We start from the raw sequence: 25956 nt of genomic DNA on the forward strand, positions 1-25956 counted from the left end.
TACAAAAAAAAAACAAGTTTTCCAATGAAAATTTATTTTGTAGATTTCTTTTTACTTAAATCTCAAATTTGTTGAAAATACTTGAAGAAATTCATAAAATTTTATAATCTTTGTGATTTCTTTTACTTTTTATATTTTCATCGAATGACATGTTTTGATATTATGAAATTTTCAATATTTTTTCGTAATTGATTTGAAAAAAAAAAACTGAATGTTACAAACTTATTTTTTGCTCATATGCTTTTGTTTTCCTATTGATTCGTAATACTGCTTTGCATTAAAATCGCGTAGTTGCAGTTATCGCCAGGATTATCGATGATTTACGCACGATATTCAGGACACTGGGGAAATTATTTACAAAAAAAAAAGAACGAACAAAACAAAAAATTGCGCAGCGCTAAAAAAAGAGCGAAATAAATAATATGCACCCTGCAAAAAAAAAAGAAAAACAAAAATTCGTTGGGTTGAAAAATCCATCGCGCTGTTGATTATATCGTCAAACATTGAAAGCAATATTTTCGAATTCACTCTTTATTTCGAATGCAATTTATACCCAACAAAATACGCGAAAAAAAAAAAACGAATACCGTGTAAAATATGCGACTGAAACAAGGGCGTAAATCATTTTAATAAATTTATGGTGCGGAATTTATAATTTTTTTGGAAAACATGTTTTTAAATTTTCGTTTGTTTTTTTTTTCATGTGTGAAAGCTTTGATTCTTACGCTGCATTTGTTCATATATTCAATAGTCGTACATTTGCTTTAATATATAATATATATATAGAGTTGTTTTTTTTAACAATATATGAATCGTATGCTTACTTAATTTATTTGTTATAGATATTAGTTTTGCTTAATTAATTAAGTTAAGATGTTTCTGGTTTGTGTGTGTTTTGTATTTATTTAATTATTAGTTATTCTTGTCGTCTGGTTCACGAAGATTGTCCATTCGTTTTGTGTTGAAATCGTAATGGAAAAAAATCGAAATAAAATAAAAGAGTAAGAGAAAAAAGGAACACTTATCGTAACAGTAAATATAACGTATGTACAAACTACCAGTCGTCAAATGTACATGCAAGAAATTCATCCCTTTGTGTGAGAGTGTTTTGTTTTTCATTTAGTCGGTGTAGATATGGGGGATGGTTAGGTTAAGGTTAATGCAATAATAATAATAAATGTTGTAGCGTTTGGACGGTGGAAATAAAGAGCGGAGCGGGATGATGGTTGAATTAAGGGTTGGTAGTAAAGTGTGGTAAGGGGGGAGAAACAGAAGTGAAACAAAATATAGAAGTAGAGAAAAAGTGAGAGAATGGAAAAGGGGAACACTTTTATACGCAACTCTCGGGCAGCCGATTAGCCATGAGTCGTTCCTTAATGGCTAATCCATTGAGTTCGAGGTCGGTCTGCTGCGTGGCCCTAGTCATAGTCGCGGAGCTTCCGTTTCCGAGTCGCAGGTCCTTCGGGCGGGTTTCCCTGGGAAACGTTCCAACCATAGCGACGGGATTGTTGTACTGGTGATACTGCAAGAGAAGAGAGGGAAAATGGAAGGATGAAAAAAAAAATATAGCAGATTCAATCACTTACTGGGTCGTTCTCCAAAGCCGGTGCACCAGATGAGATGCTCACCCAATGAGGAGCAGCGCTCGTCGTTATATTAGCTGGAGCAGAAGAAGCGGCGGTCTGTCCGTAACTCGGAGATGCTATCAAACCTCTGGACGGCATTCCCAATTGTCTTTCGCTTTCGGCATCAGGTGATCCTGTAAATGGGTCTCAGGTGAGGATAGTTTCCGTGCGATCATGTTTGGTGCAATTTTACCGTATTTTGCAGGTATGATGTCCGGGTCTCTTTCGTCGATTCCATCTCGCGGTGAAGCACTTCTTAACAGTGGTTTGGTTGAGGATAAGCCGAGGTTCTGTCCGCCGATCACCTTCTGATCCAATCCGCCTTCCGTTTGTTTCTCGGATCTTCGAACTACGATAATCACCAACATCATGACTATTATTGTCAGAGCCGTTCCAATTATGATTCCAATTATCGGAGAAATCGGCAATTCACCATCAGATGCTAGAACATAGTACAAAATTTTCATTTAATTAACTATAACAATTACTATATATTTATACCAAAACTATAGTCATCATGGTTATACACTTCTATAAAAGATGTATTACCTAATCTTGTAATTACACTAATCGAGGACTTTACAACCATATGAAAATAAATCGCATACAAAGATATTTAAATAAAAAGGAAAAAAAATGTTGACGAATTGATAATTTCAAACCGGACTATAGTGAATCCGGGTTAATTGAAGCCGCACTATGCGAGAAATTACTGTAATTATAGTTTTATTACCTAATCTTGTAATTACAGCAAACCGGACTAATCGAGGACTTTAGAACCGTATTAAAATAAACCGTACAACTAGAGATTTAAATAAATAGAAAAATACTTATGTTTCTTAATTTAAATTTTGTTAGAATTTATTTTTTTATTTAGGCAATTAAATAAGAATCAAAATTTGAAACCGGATTATAGTGAATCCGGATTATTTGAAGCCGCACTATGCGAGGAATTGCTGTAATTCATGTTTTTTGATAAGAAATATTTCATTAAAAAGGAAAAAAATTATTGACAAATTGAAATTTTCAAACCGGACTATAGTGAATCCGGGTTAATTGAAGCCGCACTATGCGAGAAATTGCTGTAATTATAGTTTTATTACGTAATCTTGTAATTACAGCAAACCGGACTAATCGCGGACTTTAGAACCGTATTAAAATAAACCGTACAAAAAGAGATTTAAATAAATAGAAAAATACTTATGTTTTTAAATATAAATTTTGTTACAATTTATTTTTTATTTTGGCAATTAAATATGAATCCGGATTATTTGAAGCCGCACTGTGCGAGGAATTGCTATAATTCATTTTTTTTTTATAAGAAATATTTCAATACGGAGGTTTTATTTGGATAAAATTGATAATTTTTTCAATCTTTGGAAATTAATAAATAATTATTTTTGTTCACTTTTGTATCACTATTGCAATAAACGTGACTATTACTATATAATTCATTTCATAGATGTCACTTTTGTAAAGTTACTTAATATTTATTATTACGTAATATAAAGTAATAATTAATTGTTCGATAAATAATTAAAAGATATAGTAATTATGTATTTTTTTTTTAAATTTTATTGTTAATGTATAATTTATCTTGTTATATAAAGAATTGAATGCAGTTGAGTAATGGTTGTTGATGTAGAATTTATATTTAGGTAATAATCTGTGTGCGTGCAGATGAGGTATATAAGTGTGTTGAGGAAGACAGGGCTTTTAATAAAAGGGCTGATGATCTCCAGAGGTGGAAGAGCCTCATTAATAGCCCAAAAACATACCGCGAGGCTTTTATTACAACAAAGGCATCCCCCAAAAGACCCTCACCCAAAGTAGGCCAAATGGGTACGAGGATGAAGAGAGCGGTGTTTATAATAGAGAGGAGGCCGCAGGATGACTTTTTCATCCATTGTGCGTCTAAAGCTCTACAAGCCAAACTATAATGTAATGATTAATCAGTTACCGCCCTTCCTCAAACCCTCTTCCTACCTTCTCTTCTTTTCTGCGCTGGGCGGTAAATTAAATGAGCTACTGAAAAATTAATATTGATGGGTTTCAGGAACGTAAAAATTGGAACCGTATCCAGAAAAAACAGAGTCCTACGCAAACACGATTTGGTATTAGCTCTTCCCACCCTATGCTTTCTTTTCGCACCGTCTCTGTCCCATCTATCCTCTCCGATATTCTGAATAATGTAACATCAACAAAACGGGAACAGGAGGTTTGCCGCGATAAAATTGCGGCTCCTCGCGAAGTGCGCGGTCGACTTTTTAAAATGCTAATATGTTACATGAATAGTGCATCTATTGATTAATCCCCTACCGCCACCCGCACACCTCTCTTCACTCTCTCTCTCTCTCTCTCTCTCATACACACTCAATCGCCCACCAAAAGCCAGGCGGCTTCCTCTTCCTCCTACAATTGCATAAGAGCCTATTCTCCGCGTGCAGCACTAAACGCGACACTACGAAACTCGATATTTCAAAAGAATCTAATTTATAATACGGCCGACGCTTTATAATCACTACGTGCCAGCACATCAAAAACCTTTTCGTTATTGTGCTTTGATATTGTTATGAGAATATTTGTACCCTGCACAAATCACTATTTCTGGGAATTTTCTATATACTTTGATACAAATGGAATATTTTTTTTTGAAATTCTAAAGAATTCAGTTCTACAAATTTGTCGAAATCAGAGTCATCTTAATTTTATAACTTATATGTAAAGTGCACTTGTATTGTATTTATATAATAAATAAATTTATAATTTGAATAATTGTGAAATTTTTATTTTTTTTGGTATAAATTTATTGAATATTAACTTTAATTTTATCAATAAATTGCATTTAATAATTTGCAGTTATATAATTATTTGTTATAAATAATAATAAAAAATGAACATTTTGTAAATGGAAAACATATTTTTATTACAAATCTTGTCTCACTCTACCCGGCGCATCCACAATTTCAAAAAATGTATCATACTTAATTATTATAAAGAATTGATGTTATATAAAAATCAACATCTAATATTGAGCTTTCTTTCATAATAAATGTAGTTTTTATTATTTATAATACAAAATGCAAAGTTTTTATAAAGAGAATATATTAATTTTTTTTAATTTTACCAAAAATATTTCCATTTGGAACCTTGTGCAATAACAATTTCTAAAAATGTGTTTCATATTTCATAAATAAGAAAAAGTTAAAATTTTTGCATTAATGAAAGTTATTATTATGGAAAGTAAAATTAATATTTTATGGATTTTCTGAAAGTATTGAAATAATGAGAATTAGCCTGTGTTTGTGGTAAAAATTAATAATTAGTTTACTTTTTTAATATTTAATAATTGGGTCATTTTGACCCATATCTAGTAGGTGTGTTTAATCTATCTGTCCGTATTAGTTACGGGTTAAATTAGTAATAAATTAATCATTTAATGATATTAAAATGTTATTGAAGAATTTAATAGAAGAATATTACGCATTTACACGTGTTATATATAGTTAGAAAGTATTTTGTAAAGATGATGGTGTAAATCGTATTTAGAAATCCCATTTATTGTACGTGAAAGATACAATTACAAAGTGCAGTTGAATTGTATTCGATGAGGGTTAAAAGCCGGAGATAAGCTGTAAACCTGTCGTGAAGTAAAAATTGTTGTCTGGCCGGGAAATCAATGTTGTCGTAAAATGGAAAATCAGCGGAGATAAGTGGAAATATTGGCCGCACGACGTATATAACCATACACAGTTATATCTATATATGTATATATAAAAAGAGGAAAGAAGTAGTAGAAGAAAGGAAAAAAAAAGAAAATATATTACAGAGATAGTCTAGCGCAATCCAATCACTGTAATCTGGAATGGCCGCACGGAAAATCCCTGCCGTCGCCACTCCTTTATTGGCGGACCACTTTCCATGCTCCAATTTTCCGTTCACCCCAATTACTCCTTTCCAAATTTAATATTTCCTCCCTCACCACTATAATCTTTCGCAATTGAAAATACGTTCGCGATTTTCCGACGGTCGCACTTCAAAAAAAAAAGAAGTAAAATGAAGAGAATGAAGGAAACAACATGTAAGCAATAACATCGCAATTAAGGACAATTAGATGAACGGAAAAATATGTTTTATTTCGTATTTTAAATCCATGCAAATTAAATTTTGTCCACAGGAATGATTTTTAGCATAAAATTAGTTGAAGTTAATTATATTCAAACCTAATTAATGCAACTTTATAATTATATTAGAAATGCTTTCATTAGCTTGTGTTTATAAAGGAATTTCAATTCAAAATATTTTGAGTTAATACAATTTGTCTTAAATCGTTCTGAAATATTGTAAATGTGTTATGCATTAAATATTAAATCATAAAAATGTTTAATAACTGAATTTGAAATTCTTAACACTGGATGTGTTAATAATCGTTTCACTAATTGCTATAGGAAATATTAATATTCGTGAGGTAATTATTAAACATTATTGTAATGAACAGTGATGGAAGCAAAAAGGCAAATAGTCGTGAGAGGGGATGTGTAGTGACTCGTCGTTTTTGCCTCTTGCCTCGAGTTGAGGATTTGCGGTTCTAGGATGACAGAGGAGCATCGCGAGTGCAGAGGAAATCCCTGAAGAGGGTGTCAGGACAATTAACAAGCCTCCTACGTCCACCCCGTCGACATCTCCGCCCACGCTTCATCCCTCGCAATCGACTCACTCCTTTCTCTTTACTACCCCCCCAACCTTCTCTCTCTCTCTATCTCTTATCGCAGCCGAACTATTATATCCGAATTCCATTCAATTCCACCGGATGTCAATTTCATTCAATTGAAAGATGGATGACCGTACAGGAAGCGCGCACACGCCCAGCACTCTCACGCCTTTCCTGCCGCCTCCACCTCACTTCTCATCGTGCAAACCGCATAATGCAAATATCCTGTCGATAAGCTGACATAAGATATAAATGGGATTCGACGGTAAGAGTGGTAAAGGTTATGGTATATCATAAGATTAAACGGTGTCAATGGTATCAGGAAATTTCGTGCTCCGATGAACCGGAAAATCTATAGATTATAACCCACTGCATTATATATATATACATACACATATACACAGCGTGACCACTATAATATTCAGTATCCATTAGCTCATACAACTTTCTAATCCTGGCTTTAATCGGTAAATCGGTTCTCCTCTTTAGTGATTTTGATGTAAACTTCAAGGTGAAGCTTTTATAGAAATGTAATTAACGTTTAATACCAATAGTAGAAGTGACTTGCTGATGTTAATGATATTTCTGTGGAATGAAGAATATTGGAAATGATGAAGTAAACATGTTTTGAGATTTAATTAAGTTTCCGGTTGGACATTGACGTCTGATAGTTTAAGGAAAGTATTTGAGACAGGTTGGTTGGTGTAAAAAGTGGCGAGTTGTGACATTTGAGTGACGGTATTGTGTGGGTCTTATCAACGGACAGAGACATATCACCGCCGACGTGACTTCTGTGCTATTACGTTTTCTGTAGTGCAAGAGGGTAGTGTTAGGGGGCAAAAGGGAAGATCGTATCGCAGCAGGGCTAGCTGCTATCCGGCATAGACACGTCGCCCGCACAAAAGTACATCTGGCGCTCAGAATGTGACATTTTTAAATTGCTTCTGTTGGATGGGTGGTTGGGTATTCGTGGCTTTCTGCTAATTCAAAAACGCGTCGGCATTAGTTCCAGACCTGTACGTTTCTCCGCATCCTTGAAGGTGACTTCCTCGAGAACGACGCCGTTGCTCCGTCCTTTCGCGTTCGCTGCAAAGACCACAATCCTGAACGTCACATCCGGTTCGAGGTTGTCCAGGAAGAAGTAGGGCTCATCCAGAGAGGTGATGTTGAAACGGGGAACGGCGGAATTCGGCGAGTACAGTTCCAGCAGGAAATGCTGCGGAAGGCCACCGTCGAATCCGGGTAGGCAGTACACGTCCACCGAGCTGCTCGTTTGGTTCGACAAAGTGCAGTTCTTCACGGGGAACGGCTTGCCTGGAAGGAAAGTCGGAATGTTAAAGCGAGGGTGAGTAAGTGCGGGGGCGTGCATAGAAGCGGCGCGTCGGAAATTAGTTTCACCTGCGGCGACGACTTGGAAAACGCAAGGATTCAACTGATGGCCCACGGAATTGGACGCCCAGCAGGATAACGAGCCGTAATCCAGTTCGGAGACGGGAGTGTACCTCAGCACGCTCATAGTGCCGTTACTAGTCTTCGCAAATCTTTCCGCGGCAACGTCCAACGTTTCGCCCGAATTGTTGAACTTCCACCTGTAACTCTTTGCCGGAGGATCGGACTCGATCTCGCAGAGGATGTCTATACTCTCTCCTCTGGAAGCACCGACGACAACAATCCTATCATATCTACACGTTGGAGAATCTGCAACAAAAACAACATTCATTAAAATATAATATATTTAAAGCCCTTTTTGATTGAATAATAATCAAGTTCTTAACGATTATTGAAAACACTATACCTATTATAATAAATGAGAATATTGCAACAATCATATTCAATTCTAACCTGATTATAACAATCAATAAGGATATTAAGAAATCTTCGTTTATAAAAAAATGGAATAAATTCAGTGAAGATGTTAAAATACAAATGTCTTAAACATTTCATACTTTATCAATGTCAACTCACTTTTTGTAGTTATAAAAGTTAAAAAGTACATATACTTGACAAGTATTTAATAGAATCTTGCTTTCATAAATCAATTACAAATTTATAAAGATTTATCCCACACAAAGTATGCATGTAGTTTTTAAAACGTTTTTTCTTATTATTACAAATATATTTCAGCCACCTTTTTACTGTTTACCAAACTAAACTTCAAACTTTACATATTCCTATCGGATTTACTAAGTTATTCAAAAATAGTCATTTAGCTTAATCATAACTTTAACACAACAAAATCTATACAATTGTTTGTTTATCAATTATAAGAATACAGAATTTACATTTCTTGTTATTACTTTTTCTGATCTTGTGTTACGATTCCCGACGATAGCTAACGGCGACTATCTTGCCGCTTGCTTTCCATTCTATTTATTTACTTTTACCACGACGCCTGCCGTTAAAATTGTATGCTAATAGAGCATCGATTATTCCAGATTCCGATATTAAAAACATGCACTTATTTATGAAACTCTGCGCGCGCCCAACCACATTATCATTCAAATTGAAGCCCTTAACTTATTCATTACGAACCGACAACTTTCCCGCTTTTTTTCTTTCTCTCACTAAGTTCAACCACCCCCAGAAATACATAAATATCCACACAATACAATAAATACAGTTCATACACATAAATACATATTTACTTAATATGCATCATAGTGAATCATAGATGGCATGATCAACCCTTATAAAAAAAATTATGTATTTATAGATATTTATGTCTAAGTAAAAGTAACATAATAACAATATGAATCATAGATGGTGCTAAAATCGATCTATTTTTTCTTCCATTATATAATTACCATCATTTAAAAATGTTTTTCACCGTTCAACATATAAATTCACTTATGTACACATTATATGAATCATACATGGTGCAACGACAAATTCACATGAAAAAAAATCACTATTTTACCATTACATAATTTCAAATCAGATAAAAATAAATTAGTTTACGTACGTGCTCGTTAAAGGTTTTAACTTAAGAAATAATTAAATCGCATGTTCGCTTTTTAACTAATAATCGCAAACGGAGTAACAATTTTAACGATCTGAAGCAAATTAAATGTTGTTTCTATTATTTTTTTCCGATAAAATTTGCCGTTAATTACGTAACAATAACACTTATTCGTTTTATGAAACCGCGAAACCTGACGAATTTCGCAAATGAAACAATAACAGGTGAAATGCAATTAACAATTATTAATTCTTGCACGACAAAATCAACATAATTTTGTACATTGTAATAAAACGGAACAGCGAAAATTGGATTTAATTAAATGCATTTTGTTGTAGGCAATATTATTTTAATTAATAATTGTTGAAATTTGATAAAAGCAATTAATATTTGTATACTAACAACAACAAAAAAAAAACAATTGTTATTTATATTTGAATATTAATTTTCATAAAACTAACTTCAATTTCGTGATTATACAATTTAAAATAGTAAAGATTTGGTTCAATTTTATTAGTGAAATGTTTATTTAGAAAACTAATGAATGAGAACTTCAAAATTCTGATAAAAGAATGTATTTAAACATATTTTTAACTTCAATGAATGGAAAGAAAATTAATCGTTTGAAAATGATTTGTTTATTATAAAAACAATTCTTATTTAAATAAAAATATTTCTGCCAATCAATTTTTAATTATATATTATTGAAGGTATTAAAATTGAATGAAAATTTAGTTTGAAAATAAGAATATACAAATTTCTTATTTAGTGTAGTTAATTGTTTCTAAATGCTTAGAAAATTTTAACATTAGTTTTAATCAATGAATAATTAGTAAATGTACTTATTTCCATCTTATTCTAACAATATTTATTACCAGAAATAAATTGTGAGAAATAAGTTTTCATTTTATGAATGAAAATAACAATTACGATGATATTTGTATAATTTATTAGCATCGTATTCAATGTGTTGGGACATCGTGGCTTGTAGCTAATTGCAATTAAATGTTCAAAATTACTCCTTAATTGTTTTGTAGTTACAATAAAAAAAAATATTTTATCAGGTTGTGTTGATCCACGAAAAACATGTTTTTCGGGATGCGATTTTGTGTTCAGCGCGAAAAGTTTCAACTGAAATGAAAGTGGAGTTTAAAATTTAATACATATTTTATAATACAATTATATACGTATATAATAGGAAGTAGCAGAATATCTCATCGTCAAAATGATTAAACTTAATAAAGTGGAGGACGGAATGAAACTTGCTAATTATAGCACTACTCCAAACAACCCAACCAGTCCATATACATATACGTATATAGTAAATGTAGATATATGAATGAGTATTCGCATAGTTTTGTTACATAACAACGAATAATATACAAAATTTAGGTACGTCTACATCCGCGTCCCTCGCGCATTGTTTCGCCCGGTCTACTTAATTAATCACGCAACTTCAGCCCCATCTTCCTGAGAAGCCCATCAGTCAATTTTAATTACTACAGCGAAAACAAAAATTAACAATTTAAGCCGACAGAATTCTGGCGCCGCAGGACAAAACTCAACATAAAACAAACGCGTATACCGAATACATGTATCCCCCGACTTGCGAACTCCCGGATTTACGAACAATATTCTAAAAGCTCTATTTATTTATTGTAATCTATTTATTGAAATTTATGCAGTCAGTAATACGAAATTTAACATATATAAAAGTAAAAACCATGATAAAATGTGGTAAAATTCGAATTACGAACAACCCTTTGGAACGGAACTAGTTCGTAAGAAAAGACGATATATATTTATAATATAAAATGATGTAATTATTATTAATAATTAAAGAAATTTATTTACTTTTTATGAAATGATTGATTAATTAATGTTTCTTGATAATGTTGTAAAACAAAAAGCTTATAACTGTTGTTCTTGTTAAATTGTTATCTTTAAACGCTCTTCATTACGAACGCTTTACAGTTGACCATAAACCATGGAATTATGTAATTAGGGAATACACGCACTTCGAATCTGCACCCGTTACGTTATATACTTTTTTTTATTGCGGTAACATAAAACTTCGTTTATTGCATTTCGTATAAAGAAAAACTCATCAAACAGTACCAATTACTGTTAAACTGAAAACGGCCAACAAATACAGCAATTTCCTTCAATTATTCTAACAAATTTGAAATAACAAAAATTTAAACTTATTTCCAAAAATTTCTCAGAATTACAAAAATAAATATAAATTTCTACCTATTATATAATTATTAAATAGTAATTGGAAACTGATAGGTAATTATAAGGTTATTAACTGTTTCCATGTCAATTACTTTGTGCAACATCGAAGTTGAAAGCTGGATGGCAAGTGGACCGTTTGTTTCCGGCAATTGATTTAGGTTTAATTAAGTTAACAGATAATTAAACTTAATTACAGACATCGCGGCGCAGGTCAGAAATCATCGTCTGCTTCGAATTCAGCCTGTTCGCTGTGTCTCCCCCATTACAGACACGAAAATGCAATGTTTAATTATCATCGCTCAAAACGCGCAATCATCGTTATTGTTAATTATACACATTAACAATTCGTTTACATAAATGTTTGTTAAATTGTTTAATCGTTAATCCAGAGCGGAAATACTTCGGTCGATAGACTTTCTTGATAATCCATATTAAGTGAATATATTGTATTTGCATTATGATTTGGATTTTATAGAGCTAATACTTGGGCATGTAATTGACAAGTATTTATTTTTTAATTCTCTAATTGGTTGTAATTTGGGATAAAGAACTAACCAAACCGAACAATTTCTATCTAATTGGAATACTTTGCAAATACTGCTGTAATCGGAAATGATTGTGAATAATTTACTTGGCAAGTATCAAGTACTGAATTATTGATTTTGTTAAATGCATAAAAAATTACTTATATAACTTTTTAGCAGGTACTTAGGGAATATTTGATACTTGGCAAGTATTTAGTTGCTGCATCAATACGTTTATAAAATAAAAGCCTCAACATGAGTTAACTAACTTACAACCAAATAATTGTATATATCTACCTTGTAATACCTTATGAATGCTTTGGTAAGTGAAAATGATTGGGTACAATTTACTCGTCAAGTATCGAGTAGTGATTATTAGATTTAATATTGAAAAACATGTGATTACATAAAACGTTAACTTAGCAGTTACTTCTGGAAGCGGAAATGATTATGAATAATTTACTTGACAAGTATCTAGTAGTGAATTATTGATTTTGTTAAAATGCATAAAAAAAATACTTATATATCTTTTTAGCAGGTACTTAGTTGCTGTATCAATACGTTTATAAAATAAAAGCCTCAACATGAGTTAACTAACTTACACCCATATAATTGTATACATCTACCTTGTAATACCTTATAAATGCAATGGTAAGTGGAAATGGTAGTGTACAATATACTCGTCAAGTATTGAGTAGTGATTAGTTGATTTAATACTGAAAAACGTGATTACACAAAAACGTTAACTTAGCAGTTACTTCGGGAAGACTTGACAAAATACTTGGCATGTATTTAGTTACTGTATCAAGAAGTTAATAGAAAACTATAGAGCATAAGATAATTAACTTGGATTTATAGATCTACATCGTATTTCACAAGTTTTAGTGGAAGCGCAGATTTTTAGTAATAATATACTTCTCAAGTATCGTGTAGTGAACATGATGGATACTATTAGAGGTTCTTAAGATAAAGACTTTCTGAAAACGTTTATTTATTTACTTGATTTATTTACTTTAATACTTGACAAAATATTTTGCAAGTCTGAAAAACTTGAATGAATCATTGACTTGCATTATGGTACATACACACTACTTGTGATAAGTGTTGTTGGACGTTGGATTATCGTGTTAATAAACGATAAATTATGGATATTGATAGTTTCGGGTGAGAAGATAGACAGATGTTAATGTAAATGAACTAAGGTGTAGCACGGATTGGGCGGAAGGACGAAATATAGAAGGAAGTAAAGATAATAAAAAAAGGAAGAAATATTATAACAAAAAAAAAGACATGAAGAGAAAGAGAAGCAGTATATTGGAGCGGAATGAAATGAAATCTAGATTGGATTTGAATGGGAATGAGTGACATTGCGTGTCGCCCCGTAATTATTTTTGTCGCAGTTGTTACGCCGCGCCGCTTCTGTTTTTTGTTGCCGAAGTGGAATAAACACCTGCTGTGCGTAGCCATAATCCGAATGAAATCCAAATCCCTGCATACTTTTGAATATTTATAAGGGAGTGTTTAGTTCTGTTTGGACTGGTATTATCCTGGGGATCGTCCTGGTCACGGCAATACATCACGCCACTGTCCGACGGAAAAGCCGCCTCACGTCTCCTCTGCTCATCCCTCATCCCTCAACCCATCCCTCTCTTTGAGGCCAACCGTCCCCGGTTTGAGTTAATGGAGCAGCCGCTTCATAAACACGACGAATTTTGGGATAAACCGAAAAGCGCGCGCGCGCGCGACTGTTGAAAAAGAAGGAAAGAAAAAGATGAAGGCAACCAACCCCAACAAAAAAGAGACTGTATATAAAAGAAGACCACTCAACCTCTCACTCAAAATAATCCATTTTATATAAACAGGATATTGGCATGCAAATCGATCGCTTAAGAATTTTCGCGGAGACAAATTTCACTTAGGAAAATTGAAATTCGGTTTTGCGTTGCGTGGGTGGGAGAGAGGGGTGGAAGAGAAGCCCTCTCGATCCAATTTGAAACTTATCAATTTCCCGCGCGATTAGCATTACAGCATTTCCAGGAATTTACACGCAAACAATCGCGGTTTCGGACCCACGTCACGCTCCGTTCGGCCCGTCAATTTTGTTGTCAATTCCCCAAGACTAACCCAATATTTCTTTGTCTCTCGTGTTTGGATACGCATACATCCGAGCCGAAATGGAATTTACCTGTAATCAAATCACGATCCGTCAAATCAACATGTTTCTATCACTTTACCCTCTCTCTTTCATCATTTACAAATTGATTCAATTTGTTTTACAAATAAAACAGAATTATTCATTGCTTTCATATACAGATTTATTGGCGCAGTGACAAAAGCGAGCAGTAAAAGAATCACGTCAAATGCACGAGAATTTGTATGTATATTTAAAATACAAAACCAAACCAGTTTTTTGTAACCTAAGGCAGTGCTCCCCGACCTTTTTATCGCCGCAGACCGTTCAACGTTTGATACAGTTACACCAAAAAAATGAATATAAAGTGATTTAACTCACTAAATTGTAATGAGTAAAAATAAAATGGAAATAATTTAATGTTCCATTGGCGGACCGGGGGTTTGGGACCACTAACCTAAGGCACTAGAGTCTATATGAAAATACAAACTTTCCTAACCTAAGACACTAAAGAAGGCATTTGACGAGTTTGTTATTCTTCGCGTTTTTGTTACTGCTAGCATTTGTCCAACTGTCGAGTCACTAGATTTATGATAATTCATCAATATCAGTGATGATCTTACTTAACTTTTACATTAATCTTTCAATAGTTCTTAACTCCTTTCGTAATCTACAGTCATTTTCATTGCTAAAGTTTCATTTATTATAAAATTTCTCAACGTATTTCTTACATGTTTCATTGAGAATATTCGAATATTTGGTAAACTTAATGCTGTTTACGTATTAATATTAGACTAATCATTAAATACGTATTAATTCTTTTGATTTAAAAAAAATAACAAATTGAAATTAAATTAATTAAAATTTAAGATTAATAAACATAAACATATTTATTTTATATTTGATTATGATAATAAACCTCCTAACTTTATCAATTGATTTAGAAATTTCAATAATTTTATGACCAAAAGGTAATGTATTTTTTTATAATAATTATATTATATTTCAGACTTTTTCAAATAAAAGAAATAATGTCATATTTTCTATGAAAGTAAATATAAAAAAAAATGAAAAATTAATATGATTGAAATGGAATTAACATTTACAATTTAAAAAAAAACGATTGGAAATATTGTGTAATATTACAATATTAATCTCGAATAGCGCAAGTCTGTGGTGGTTGCAATAAAAGATGATTACTGTTTGCACTGGATGCGATCTTCTTTATGAGATTTTGGTAATTATAGTTTGTTTTTTTTTTTGTTGTTCTATTTTCTCTCGCTCTTTCTCTTCTTGCATCATCATGCCAAGGGAGAGAGAACCAATAAATTTTGCTATTAAACCCATGAGCCTGTCTAGGGGTCTGTGTGTGCATGTGTGTCGGAGCGATCCAATAACGGATGCATGTAACGAATTCCTACGTACACGTACCTAGTAATAGCTACGGGCTAGTCTTGATTATTATCCCGAGATGAGCTTTCCCCAATGAACCAGACTAAATAACAAAACAGCTCCAGGTTATAAGCAGACGAAATCAATAATCCTTCGCAATTCTAGCAATGATATAAAACAAAAAAATATGAACACAATTCCTATTTATTAAAAAAAAATAAGTAAATTTATATTTAGTTAATATATACAATGTCTTAATGAATTTATGCGTTTACATTAAATTTATAGTAAAAGTAATAAAAAAAACCTAATTTTAGAAATGTATTCATAAAATAGGTAAATTACAAAAAATATTATATAATCCCACTTTTTATTACATTAATTAGTAAATGCATGTAATTACTAAAGCATAAAAATGATTAATTTGTAAATGACTAATTTTTATATAGAATCAACTTTACCATTATTTGTGGATCAAGAATTTAGTAAATTTTGTATACAAAAAATGTAAATTTTTTACAAGTAAATTAATTTCTTGAGATTAAATTTTCTTATTACATGCATTAAGTAATAATTGTATACATTTAATGTGTAAAACAGGGGCCGGCATTGTTTTTGGATTGAAGACCATTCTTAAGAATCGCACTCAATGATGAGTAATGTGGGTCAATTGAAAGAACATAACACTTTACTCAATAACTTCGTAAGATGACATGTAGATGACGCCTCTATCCATATCATTTTTAAGAAGTACCAATCTTCAGACGACGCCTGTCAAAATTTCATGGCCATCTGACGTTTAGTTCACAAGTTACAGTGGTTTTAGTAACGCTACTTTTGCAATTTTCAAAACAATGGAAAAATCTGAATTTTGTGTGTTTATGGGAAAAAGCAATGCCGATTAAACTATATTTTTTAACAGCGTTATGCATTTGTTAATTCCTATATCATTATAGATTTTGTAATCACCTTTGAACTAGTTTCAGTAAGGTGGTTTGAGTTTGCGGAGATTAAGGCTGCGGGAGTTTGAAATTATCGAGATTTCCGTGAGTTTGCGTGAAAGAGAAACGCTGTCAAAGACGTGAAGTTGCCAACCACCAAGTTTGAATTAAACTTGTAAGTCATCGACGGACTAGCCTTTCCGGTGGCTGTAACATCCCTGTACCATCAAAATCCAGTGTTTGCTATATCAGTTCTAAGTTTCATCGCTTCTGAACTAGTAAACTTACATTTAATGCAGGAAATACACACACTTAAATGCGAGAAATAAAATTGGAATCGATGATTCCAATTGAATAATTTCAATTCGAATCTATTCACAAACTGTTGCTTATTGTCCACTTTTGTTTCGCCAAATGCGCTTTTAATTATGCACTAATGAATGCATTATGTAATGAATATTTTGCACGTCATGCGAATATATTTCCATTTATTATTAATACATCGACCTTTCCATTTTGGCACTGTTATTTATACACAATCGGTCCAATTGAATTATTTAATGCACTTATCTATTATGCAACCCATTTAATATATAGCCGAATCGATGCTTTTGTATTCGCTATTACGTAAAACCAATTTTTTGTGTTTTTAAAATTTGATTAGTATATTAGAATATTTATTATAATAAATAAATTGTAAAATTTAATACTCAATAATAAATATATAAAAGAAGAGAAAAAAACAACAACTTTTAAAAATTAATATTTATCTAAAAATAATTACATAATCAAGTAAAACTCATTAAAAAAATCGTACTAAAAAAGTAGAATTGTAATAAATATTATACAATTATTAAATTTATACTGAAAAATTTCCTACAATAATAAGATATAAATATTTAGATTTTATTATAAATTAATGTTAGGTCATACAAAATCCTTAAATTCATTTATTTAGAATCAAATTATTTAGAATTTTTAATGTAATTTTTAAAGCAAAAGTGCATTCAGTAGTTGAGAACTTTTTTCTCTCGCTGAATTCTAAAGCGATGAAACAAAAAAAGGACAAGTTGTGTGAAATGCAACCATTAGCACGTAAATAAATTATGAAAATACCGGATGAATAATTGAAAAGTTTAATTCTATAAGCGTTGGTCGCAGTCGCAGAGCAATTTGAATTATTCATGCCCGAATAGATTCAAACAACTATAAATACTTTTCGCTTAACTGTTAACTGAATTTTTCAATTTTTATTGGTAAATACAATCGCTTAACGAGTTTAATCCGTAACAAAATTTCCGAATTTTAACTCGTATAGTGAAACATATTAGAAAATTCACATAATATGTGTACAAAAGTTTTAAAAATGAAGTAGCAGGCGCACAAACCAGGACTTCTCTTCTCATCGTCACTCGTTATGCGAAACTTAGCTCGTTAAGCGAGTCGTTATTCTTACAATTAATTTTCCTCGTTAAAAGAGGTGGTCGTTAAACGAGGTTCCACTGTACATTCAATTTCATACTTGAAATCTTTTAAAATTTGATGATACATCAAATATATTTATTGAATTTCGCAAAATTAACGTACATATTGTTTAATTTATTATAAATATTAGTTTGTTACATTAATATTTAATAATTAGAATAATTATTAATAAATTAATAATATTAATAAAAAACATAATAACAAATATTGAAAGATTGGACGAAATGAAATTAATTATTTACTTAAAAATATAAATTTAGTTCAAATAATATATTTATTTACTCTCATTTTGGAACAGAAATGCATGAATATTTATATAATAAATGTATTATAGCCGAAATAAAGTAATTATGACTAAATTTGTAATTTGTAAATTAATTGATTATTTAATTAATTTTTATGTTAATTGAAAAACAGAATTTATTTTGAAGCAATAATTTGGAATATTAAACGATTGTTATTTCAATGTGGCTTCAATCAAGCTTAAAAATGATTTATATTTTTTCTCTGTTCCTCGATTAGTCCGGAATTTTAGTGAAAAAAAAAACGATATTTATCCATTAAGTGATATTATTATTTTAGTAAGCAAATTGTACAATAATGCTTCAAATGCTGAGCAGCTCAAATTTTGAGTGCTTCGTGCTTTGGGAAATGTAAGCGAGTGGAATTAGTTGCAGCTTACGAATTATCCATTTCCAATACAGATTGATCTAGATTAAAGCATTTCCCACAATAGTTTTCATTAGCATAATGCAGACCAATATTTCCAAAAAAAATATTATAAATTTAACGTTGTATAAAATGATTAAATTAATATAAATTATAGGGCAACTAATAGCCGAATGGTTAAGCTAGTGGGGGCAGGTTCAAATACTGGTCAAGCCAGACCCTTTCTGAGCCCTCTCGGTGCTTGAAGCAAAAGGGTCATCGTTCATCATAGATGGACAGTGAAATGAATGAGGTTCAGTGAAGTGAAGTTAACCTACAAGACTACAGACAACCAACAAATTAAAAAATCAATTCATCATAATGGTTTACTTAATGTTCACATTGACCAACATATTGTGAATAAAATTACACGACATAAAAAAAATAGCAATTAAGTATGAATTTGCAGTATTTGAATATTATAATGTATCCCTGATTTCCAGAAAATAATCAATTATATGCTTATAAAATAATAACTAAATATTAACAATCGTCATGTTTGAAGTTGCAAATAAATTACTTATTCAAATGAAATTCATAACTTTGCATTTGAATAAGCAATTTTTGTTCTTAAATTTATTCTAATCCATTAATTAAACAAATTTTAACAAGTATATTTATAGAATTAATTTGATTTTGAAATTATTTTAATTCAGAGCTTTAGTTCTTCAATGAAAATTAAAGCATATTTAAATGAAGTAATTATAAACTGGGCAGGCAAAATGCAAATATTACTAAATGATAGAATAGTAAAATGATTAATGGGATCAAATGAAATGTCTGCCTTTGAAACTGAATACTTTAATTCTGATATTATTTTAATTCAGATTTTCATGCCCAAAGAATATTTCAAAAGAATTAAAGCTTATTAAAATGAATCAATTGTATAATGAACAGATGATTTATGAATTGTGTCAAATAAAGAATATACTCGAATAGAATTTTATTAGACAGAAAAAGCTAAATTACATGGATAATAAAAAAAATTAAAGAATCAAATAAAATAGTAAAATGAAATATAAACCCTAATTAAACAACGAAAAAAGTGATTAACAATAAAAAATAAAATTTAATGGAATGTAAATTCTCATCCACGAAGAGATGGAAATACTTTTAAAAAAAGAAATTAATATTAAAAGTAATAATAAATAAATAGGCATGAAAATAACATAATTATACTTCAAAATATACAAAAGAAGAGAAAATAAATTAAGTATTTGGTGTTTCTGAAATTTTATAAAACATAAGAAAGGCAACAATAAGAAGGAAAGAAAATAGGATGGAATTAAAAAAAAGATTAGATAAATTTGGGGTGAATACGAATACAGAATTTATTAAGTTAAGTTGGACTGTTTGGATATAAATTTAAAGAAAAGAAATGTGTCAAGGAAATGAACAATTTTAGTTTTGTAATACAGGATTATGAAGAGGATAATTTTAATATCGTATTTTGGTGAGAATACGAAACATAATAAATATTACATCTAAATATCACTTTTCGGACGATCGGCGTTTATATCCGCCGTAAAAGCTTTGGCGTTTCTGTTATCGACATACACCACAACGTAATAAAGCACAGTAGTTTTATAAAAAGACTTTTGAAAATGTTTTTATTTTGATATTTTTGTAAATCAAATTTTATATATAAGTTCGTCGGACAAATTAGAAACTAAATGACGGTAAAAATTATTGTATTAAAGCATAAACCAATTACAAAACTAGTTAATAAAAAAAATGAAAATTACGCAATTTTAATTGTCTTGTTTTCAATATAATTTGATATTATTTTTGTTCGAATTTGATCATGTTTCTGGCTAAATGAGCTCAAGCTCACATATACGCCACCCCTTTATAACAAATACCACTTTATCTTATATGTAAGTGCAGATACAGCATTTTTAAAATTGAATTGAATTGTTCGAATTTGAATATTTACATACATTGAGTGCATGAAAGAAAACTAGAAAATTTGTTTTTAAATAGAAATTTCAATAAATTATCGATTCGAAGTTGCTCAACTTTGTGTTATGCACACACACACACAGAACGAGTGACACGTACTCAAGCCGTTGACAGGGAGAGAAGAAGACTAGAAGACGGAGGAGGAGAACACATGAAGTGGAAGTCGGTGGTATTTATGCGCGCTCCGAAGGATTTACATTGTTTGACATTCGATGAAGGGTCGGAACGAGAAAAAAATATTAAAGAGAACAAAAAAATTATACAAAAATGTTTGAGTTTTATAAGTGGCGCGCGCGTTTGGTGGTTTTTCAGCTAAAAAGCATTGGTGTTCCCGGTAATGGCTTTCGCATGATGTTGTTCTTTTCGACTACGTACGTACGTACGTGGTCCTTGTTAAACATACTCTCGTTGTTTTTTTTATCCCTTCTTCAACCCTGCCATTTTGCATGGCGCTGATCTCCGGAATAACGAGCTGCGCTGCGAGGTATGTGGTGCTGCACGAGTCGTTAGATATATCGGCCAGGGCATTTTTCTCGTCTCGCCTCGTCTCCCTCGACGCCATTTTATCATGTTTTCTTTCATACGCAGGACATATAAAGAGGGCGACGTGTATGAGAGATAAAGTTATTATGATGCAATTTGTTACGCTCCAAATTGGAATTTCCGCCGTTAAATTATGCCACCGCTTTCTTAATCAGCAAGAGGAGGAGAGGACGAATATGAGAAGCGAAAAAAAAAAGGTTGAAGGATAAGGATTTTGAGAGCATGATGGAATAAGGACGATGTTGAGATGGAAGAAAGAGGATGATGATGACGATGATGAAAAAGATGGCAACGTTCGGCCCATTTGTTTTTCTAGCTTGTAAATTGGGATAATTGGCAATGGGAGTGGATGATAATGATAATAATAACGAGCACTTACATTGCACTCGGAAGGCGAGCTCATTACTGAGGGTCTCCCCTTCCGTATTGACTGCCGAGCAAACGTATCTTCCGGCGCTTTGTCTCGTCACCTTCTGCAGGACGAGGCTCTGGTTGCTCCGGATTATCCTTGCCGACATGTTGTGATTTAGCACGACGCCCTGGAAGCACAACAAACCGAGGAAACCATCAGAAACATTTACACACATATACACATCTATATATATATATATAAATACACAGACCGAAATCCGGAAGCGACAAATGCCAACGCCACCACCTAAGTACGCTGGAAACTTGACAGGATAACGCGTTTCCTAATTGGATGCAGCCAGCATTGCTCATTTTTACTACCCAACAAGTTGTATAAGCTTTGTCAAGCAACAAGAATCATGCGCATTTTCAGTTCATTATCATTAATTTTGTAACGCTGCACCTACACTGCATCTAACTTAAGACATGCATATTTACAGTTTGTACACGTGACATATGTTTATGTAATAATTAATCGTACTGTGGATGCACCTTGTTCACGATTCAAAGCGCATTATTAATTAAAATAAGAAACTTTACTAACTCTTGCCTTATTGATATCTAAGCAGTGTACATAACAGTTTGTATACCTGATAAATATACTTAATTTTCTGAATGTAAATTGTGATTGTTTTTAGTTTCCATCGCTTTATCAATCAAAATATTAAATATTCATAATTTTCTTCTTAATAAACTGACAGTTTCAAATTCACTCTATACACACTTAGTAATTAGTACGTCTGAAATATGTATATACCATAGGATATATTTTTTTAGTTTTTAACCATTTTACAATCAAAATAATGAAAATTAATAATTCATATTTTATTAAACTCACAACTACAATTGCACACTGTATACATATAGTAGTTAGTACATCTGTCAAACTTCTATGTAATATTCTGGATGCAAAATCAATCAAAACAATAAAATTAAAAACTCATGTTATTAATTTACCAGCTACAATTTATATAGTAATTGGTACACCTGACAGACGTGTATTTCACGTGTTAAGCATGGATACACCAATATCATACAGCATCACCTTGCATAGTGCGAATTTGATCTTCTGTATCTTCTATAGTCGGGTTGAAAAATTTCAAATTAAACTAAATTCTAAAAAATGGTACACAAAAAAATATGTATATTTTTCCCACTAGCACTTTGACTCAATTATTGAATATTAATTAATTAATTAAATAAATTTGATTTAATGAAACTTGAATTAATTATATAATTATGAAAATTGTAATAAATTATATATTTATTAAAATGATCTTTATTTGATGCAATTAATGCAAGAAGTTTCTGTATTTTTCTTTAGTGTTGAAGGTGAAAATGTACAGCTTTGTTATTTTGAGTTATGGTTATGGAAGCTTGTCTGGGCATGGATGCACCAATATCATACAGCAACACCTCGCATAGTGCGGATTTCATCTTCTGTATCTTCTATAGTCGGGTTGGAAAATTTCAAATTAAACTAAATTCTAAAAATGGTACACAAAAACTATATATTATATATATATATATTTCCCACTAGCACTTTGACTCGATTATTGAATATTAATTAATTAATTAAATAAATTTGATTTATTAATGAAACTTGAATTAATTATATAATTATGAAAATTGTAATAAATTATATATTCATTAAAATTATCTTTATTTAATGCAATTAATGCAATGAATTTTCTGTATTTTTTCTTTAGCGTTAAAGGTGACAATTTACTGCTTTGTTCTTTTGAGTTATGATTATGGAAGCTTGTCTGAAGGCAATAGTGTTATATGGTTTATACCATTAAGTTAGAGTAAAATGAATGAGTATGAAATGGCTTCAACTGCATTACTAAAAGAGAGCCGCGGGACTGCATACGACTATTCCGAGTATTGTAAGTGACATATGTACTTACTAAATAAGTATGACTGAGTAGTAGTTCCAGAGGATAATAATACTCGAGGAAAATACAAAAAAAAATGTAAATTACAATAGAAAATTTACGTTATATTTATTTGAAAACTTCTATTAGTTTTAATTTGGTGGCAAAAGATTATCAACCATAATTTGTTTGTCTTAATGTTAAGAGAAATTTTAAAATCATGTTTTTAATATAATCGTTTTATTTATGAAAAGTTTGATGTATTTTTTAAAAACTAGTACAAATAGTTATGTAATAATGTTAAAAATTAAGATGAAATTTCTTTAATTATTTAGAGAAATTTGAAGTATTATTGAAACACGTTTTGGGGAATGCTCGACTAATTAATATGTACATCCAACAGTTGATAATATAATGAATGAAATTGTAGTATCAAAGAGAAACGATTAAGCAAGTTCCGGTTGGTTGGTTGGTTGGATGTACATGCAGATAGTAAATAGTCCAGATTCTATCTAACACAATTTGAATCAAAGCCATTAGATTTCGACCGAAGCACATGTTCGTGACTTTATCAAGACCGTCGCGTTTCATCACACCAAGACGGATTATCTTTAATTATCCGAACGACATCCAATTGGTCGTCTTGGCTGACTGCTGCAGAAAGTACGAGAACTGTAGCTTACATATATATATATATATATATATATATAGATACTTCTGCAAGGGGTGGCTCAGATTCCAAGGGGGATGAAAACGTGCGAGTGCAAGGGAGAGAGGAATAGAGAGATTTGGCCTAGATCTCCCTCCGATCAAATAAAATTCTTTCAACAGATTGCTATCGCGTTCGGGCGACTGCACGAACCAAATTTATTAAGACTTATCACCGTCTTCCAATCAAAACTACGCTCACTAATCTTGTTGCTCCTTCTACAGTTACACCCGCATCCATCCCACGTCCAATAACATAACTTGTGATAAAGGTCCAACAATTAACTAAATTCGTACTACTCCAATACCCAACATCAATCAAAGCCTACATCAACTCTTCCACCCTCAAAAAAAAAAGAAACAATCCCAGTTTATTTGTTATAAATCAGACAATCAAAATCAAAAGCTACATCAACTCTTCCACCCTTAAAAAAAACAACTCCAGTGTATAAGAGAAACAAAAATAATAAAATAAAGAGACTTAATTTGTACTCTTCTTCCAATATCCAACATCAACCAAAAGCTACATCAACTCTTCCACCCTTAAAATAGAAACAACCCCTTTTTATTTATTATAAATAAGACAATCAAAATCAAAAGCTACATCAACTCTTCCACCCTTAAAAAAAACAACTCCAATGTATAAGAGAAACAAAAATAATAAAATAAAGAGACTTAATTTGTACTCTTCTTCCAATATCCAACATCAACCAAAAGCTACATCAACTCTTGCACTCTTAAACTAGAAACAACCCCAGTTTATTTATTATAAATAAAACAATCAAAATCAAAAGATACATCAACTCTTCCACCCTTAAAAAAAACAACTCCAGTGTATAAGAGAAACAAAAATAATATAATAAAGAGACTTAATTTGTACTCTTCTTCCAATATCCAACATCAACCTTTAAAATAGAAACAACCCCAGTTTATTTATTATAAATAAGAGAATCGAAAAAAATAAAATAACGAGAGAGAGAAAAATACATGTATAAAAATGAAGCTGCGGATGCGGCTGTTACAGATTTTACGGCCATCCCCGTTCGGAGTGAATTCATCAATTTGCATATAGTGCGTTTCGCGATTTTATTATTATCATTGTGTTCCCCTCTCTCTCTCTCTCTCACTGATTCACCCATCACTTTTTCTCTCTCCGATTCACTCTTTCTATACATCTTCTTTCTCTCTCTTTTTTTCACATGTGCTGTATGGGTATGGGCGAAACAATGGGTGACCGTAAAAATCGGCACCGTATCTGCCGCCGCACCGAAATTATCCCCATAAACATATTTATGGGGGCGAAATTGCAACGGGATTTTTACATTTTATTTTCGATACGGAACGTCGCTCCACGCAGGACCGACCGCAAAAATAAAAAGGATATATATATATAGATATATTTTTCACATCGAATCTTTTCCTCATCTATAAACATGTCTCTCCTCCTTTCCTCGCACATATTTCTCACCCGGAGGGCTGCGAAACAAATGACGACGAGAAACAGGAAGGATCACAATTTTTTGCCGTCCGCAAAACAAAGGTTTGACGAAATCACAAACAATTGGTTATTAGAAGCATCATCAACATTTTTCTGTATATTTCTCATTTTTTCTTTTACAGAAATTTATTTTACAAAGACAAGACGTGTGTTGGACTCAAATGACATTTTGTACTATGAAGACGATAATTTTACTGTACATTTAGTAATTCCGGCCGGACTGTTTGAAACAGACTTTAAATA

At 31.7% G+C, this 25956-nt stretch overlaps 1 protein-coding gene across 1 annotated transcript in view; it reads right to left on the reverse strand.

Annotated features, from left to right (window-relative positions):
* Positions 1-1145: 1145 nt before the first annotated feature.
* LOC108558743 (nephrin) overlaps positions 1146-25956 on the reverse strand; it is a gene marked incomplete at its 5' end in the record, with an annotated part of 51051 nt that continues 26240 nt past the window's right edge. Inside the window, 6 exon segments of the mRNA XM_017915756.1 lie at positions 1146-1522; positions 1587-1759; positions 1819-2067; positions 7351-7650; positions 7735-8034; positions 21599-21758. Of these exon segments, the coding sequence (XP_017771245.1) occupies positions 1331-1522; positions 1587-1759; positions 1819-2067; positions 7351-7650; positions 7735-8034; positions 21599-21758 (1374 nt within the window).

This window comes from Nicrophorus vespilloides, unplaced genomic scaffold, assembly GCF_001412225.1.
Source record: "Nicrophorus vespilloides isolate i.1.1-1 unplaced genomic scaffold, Nicve_v1.0, whole genome shotgun sequence".
Taxonomy (NCBI): Eukaryota; Metazoa; Arthropoda; class Insecta; order Coleoptera; family Silphidae; genus Nicrophorus; species Nicrophorus vespilloides.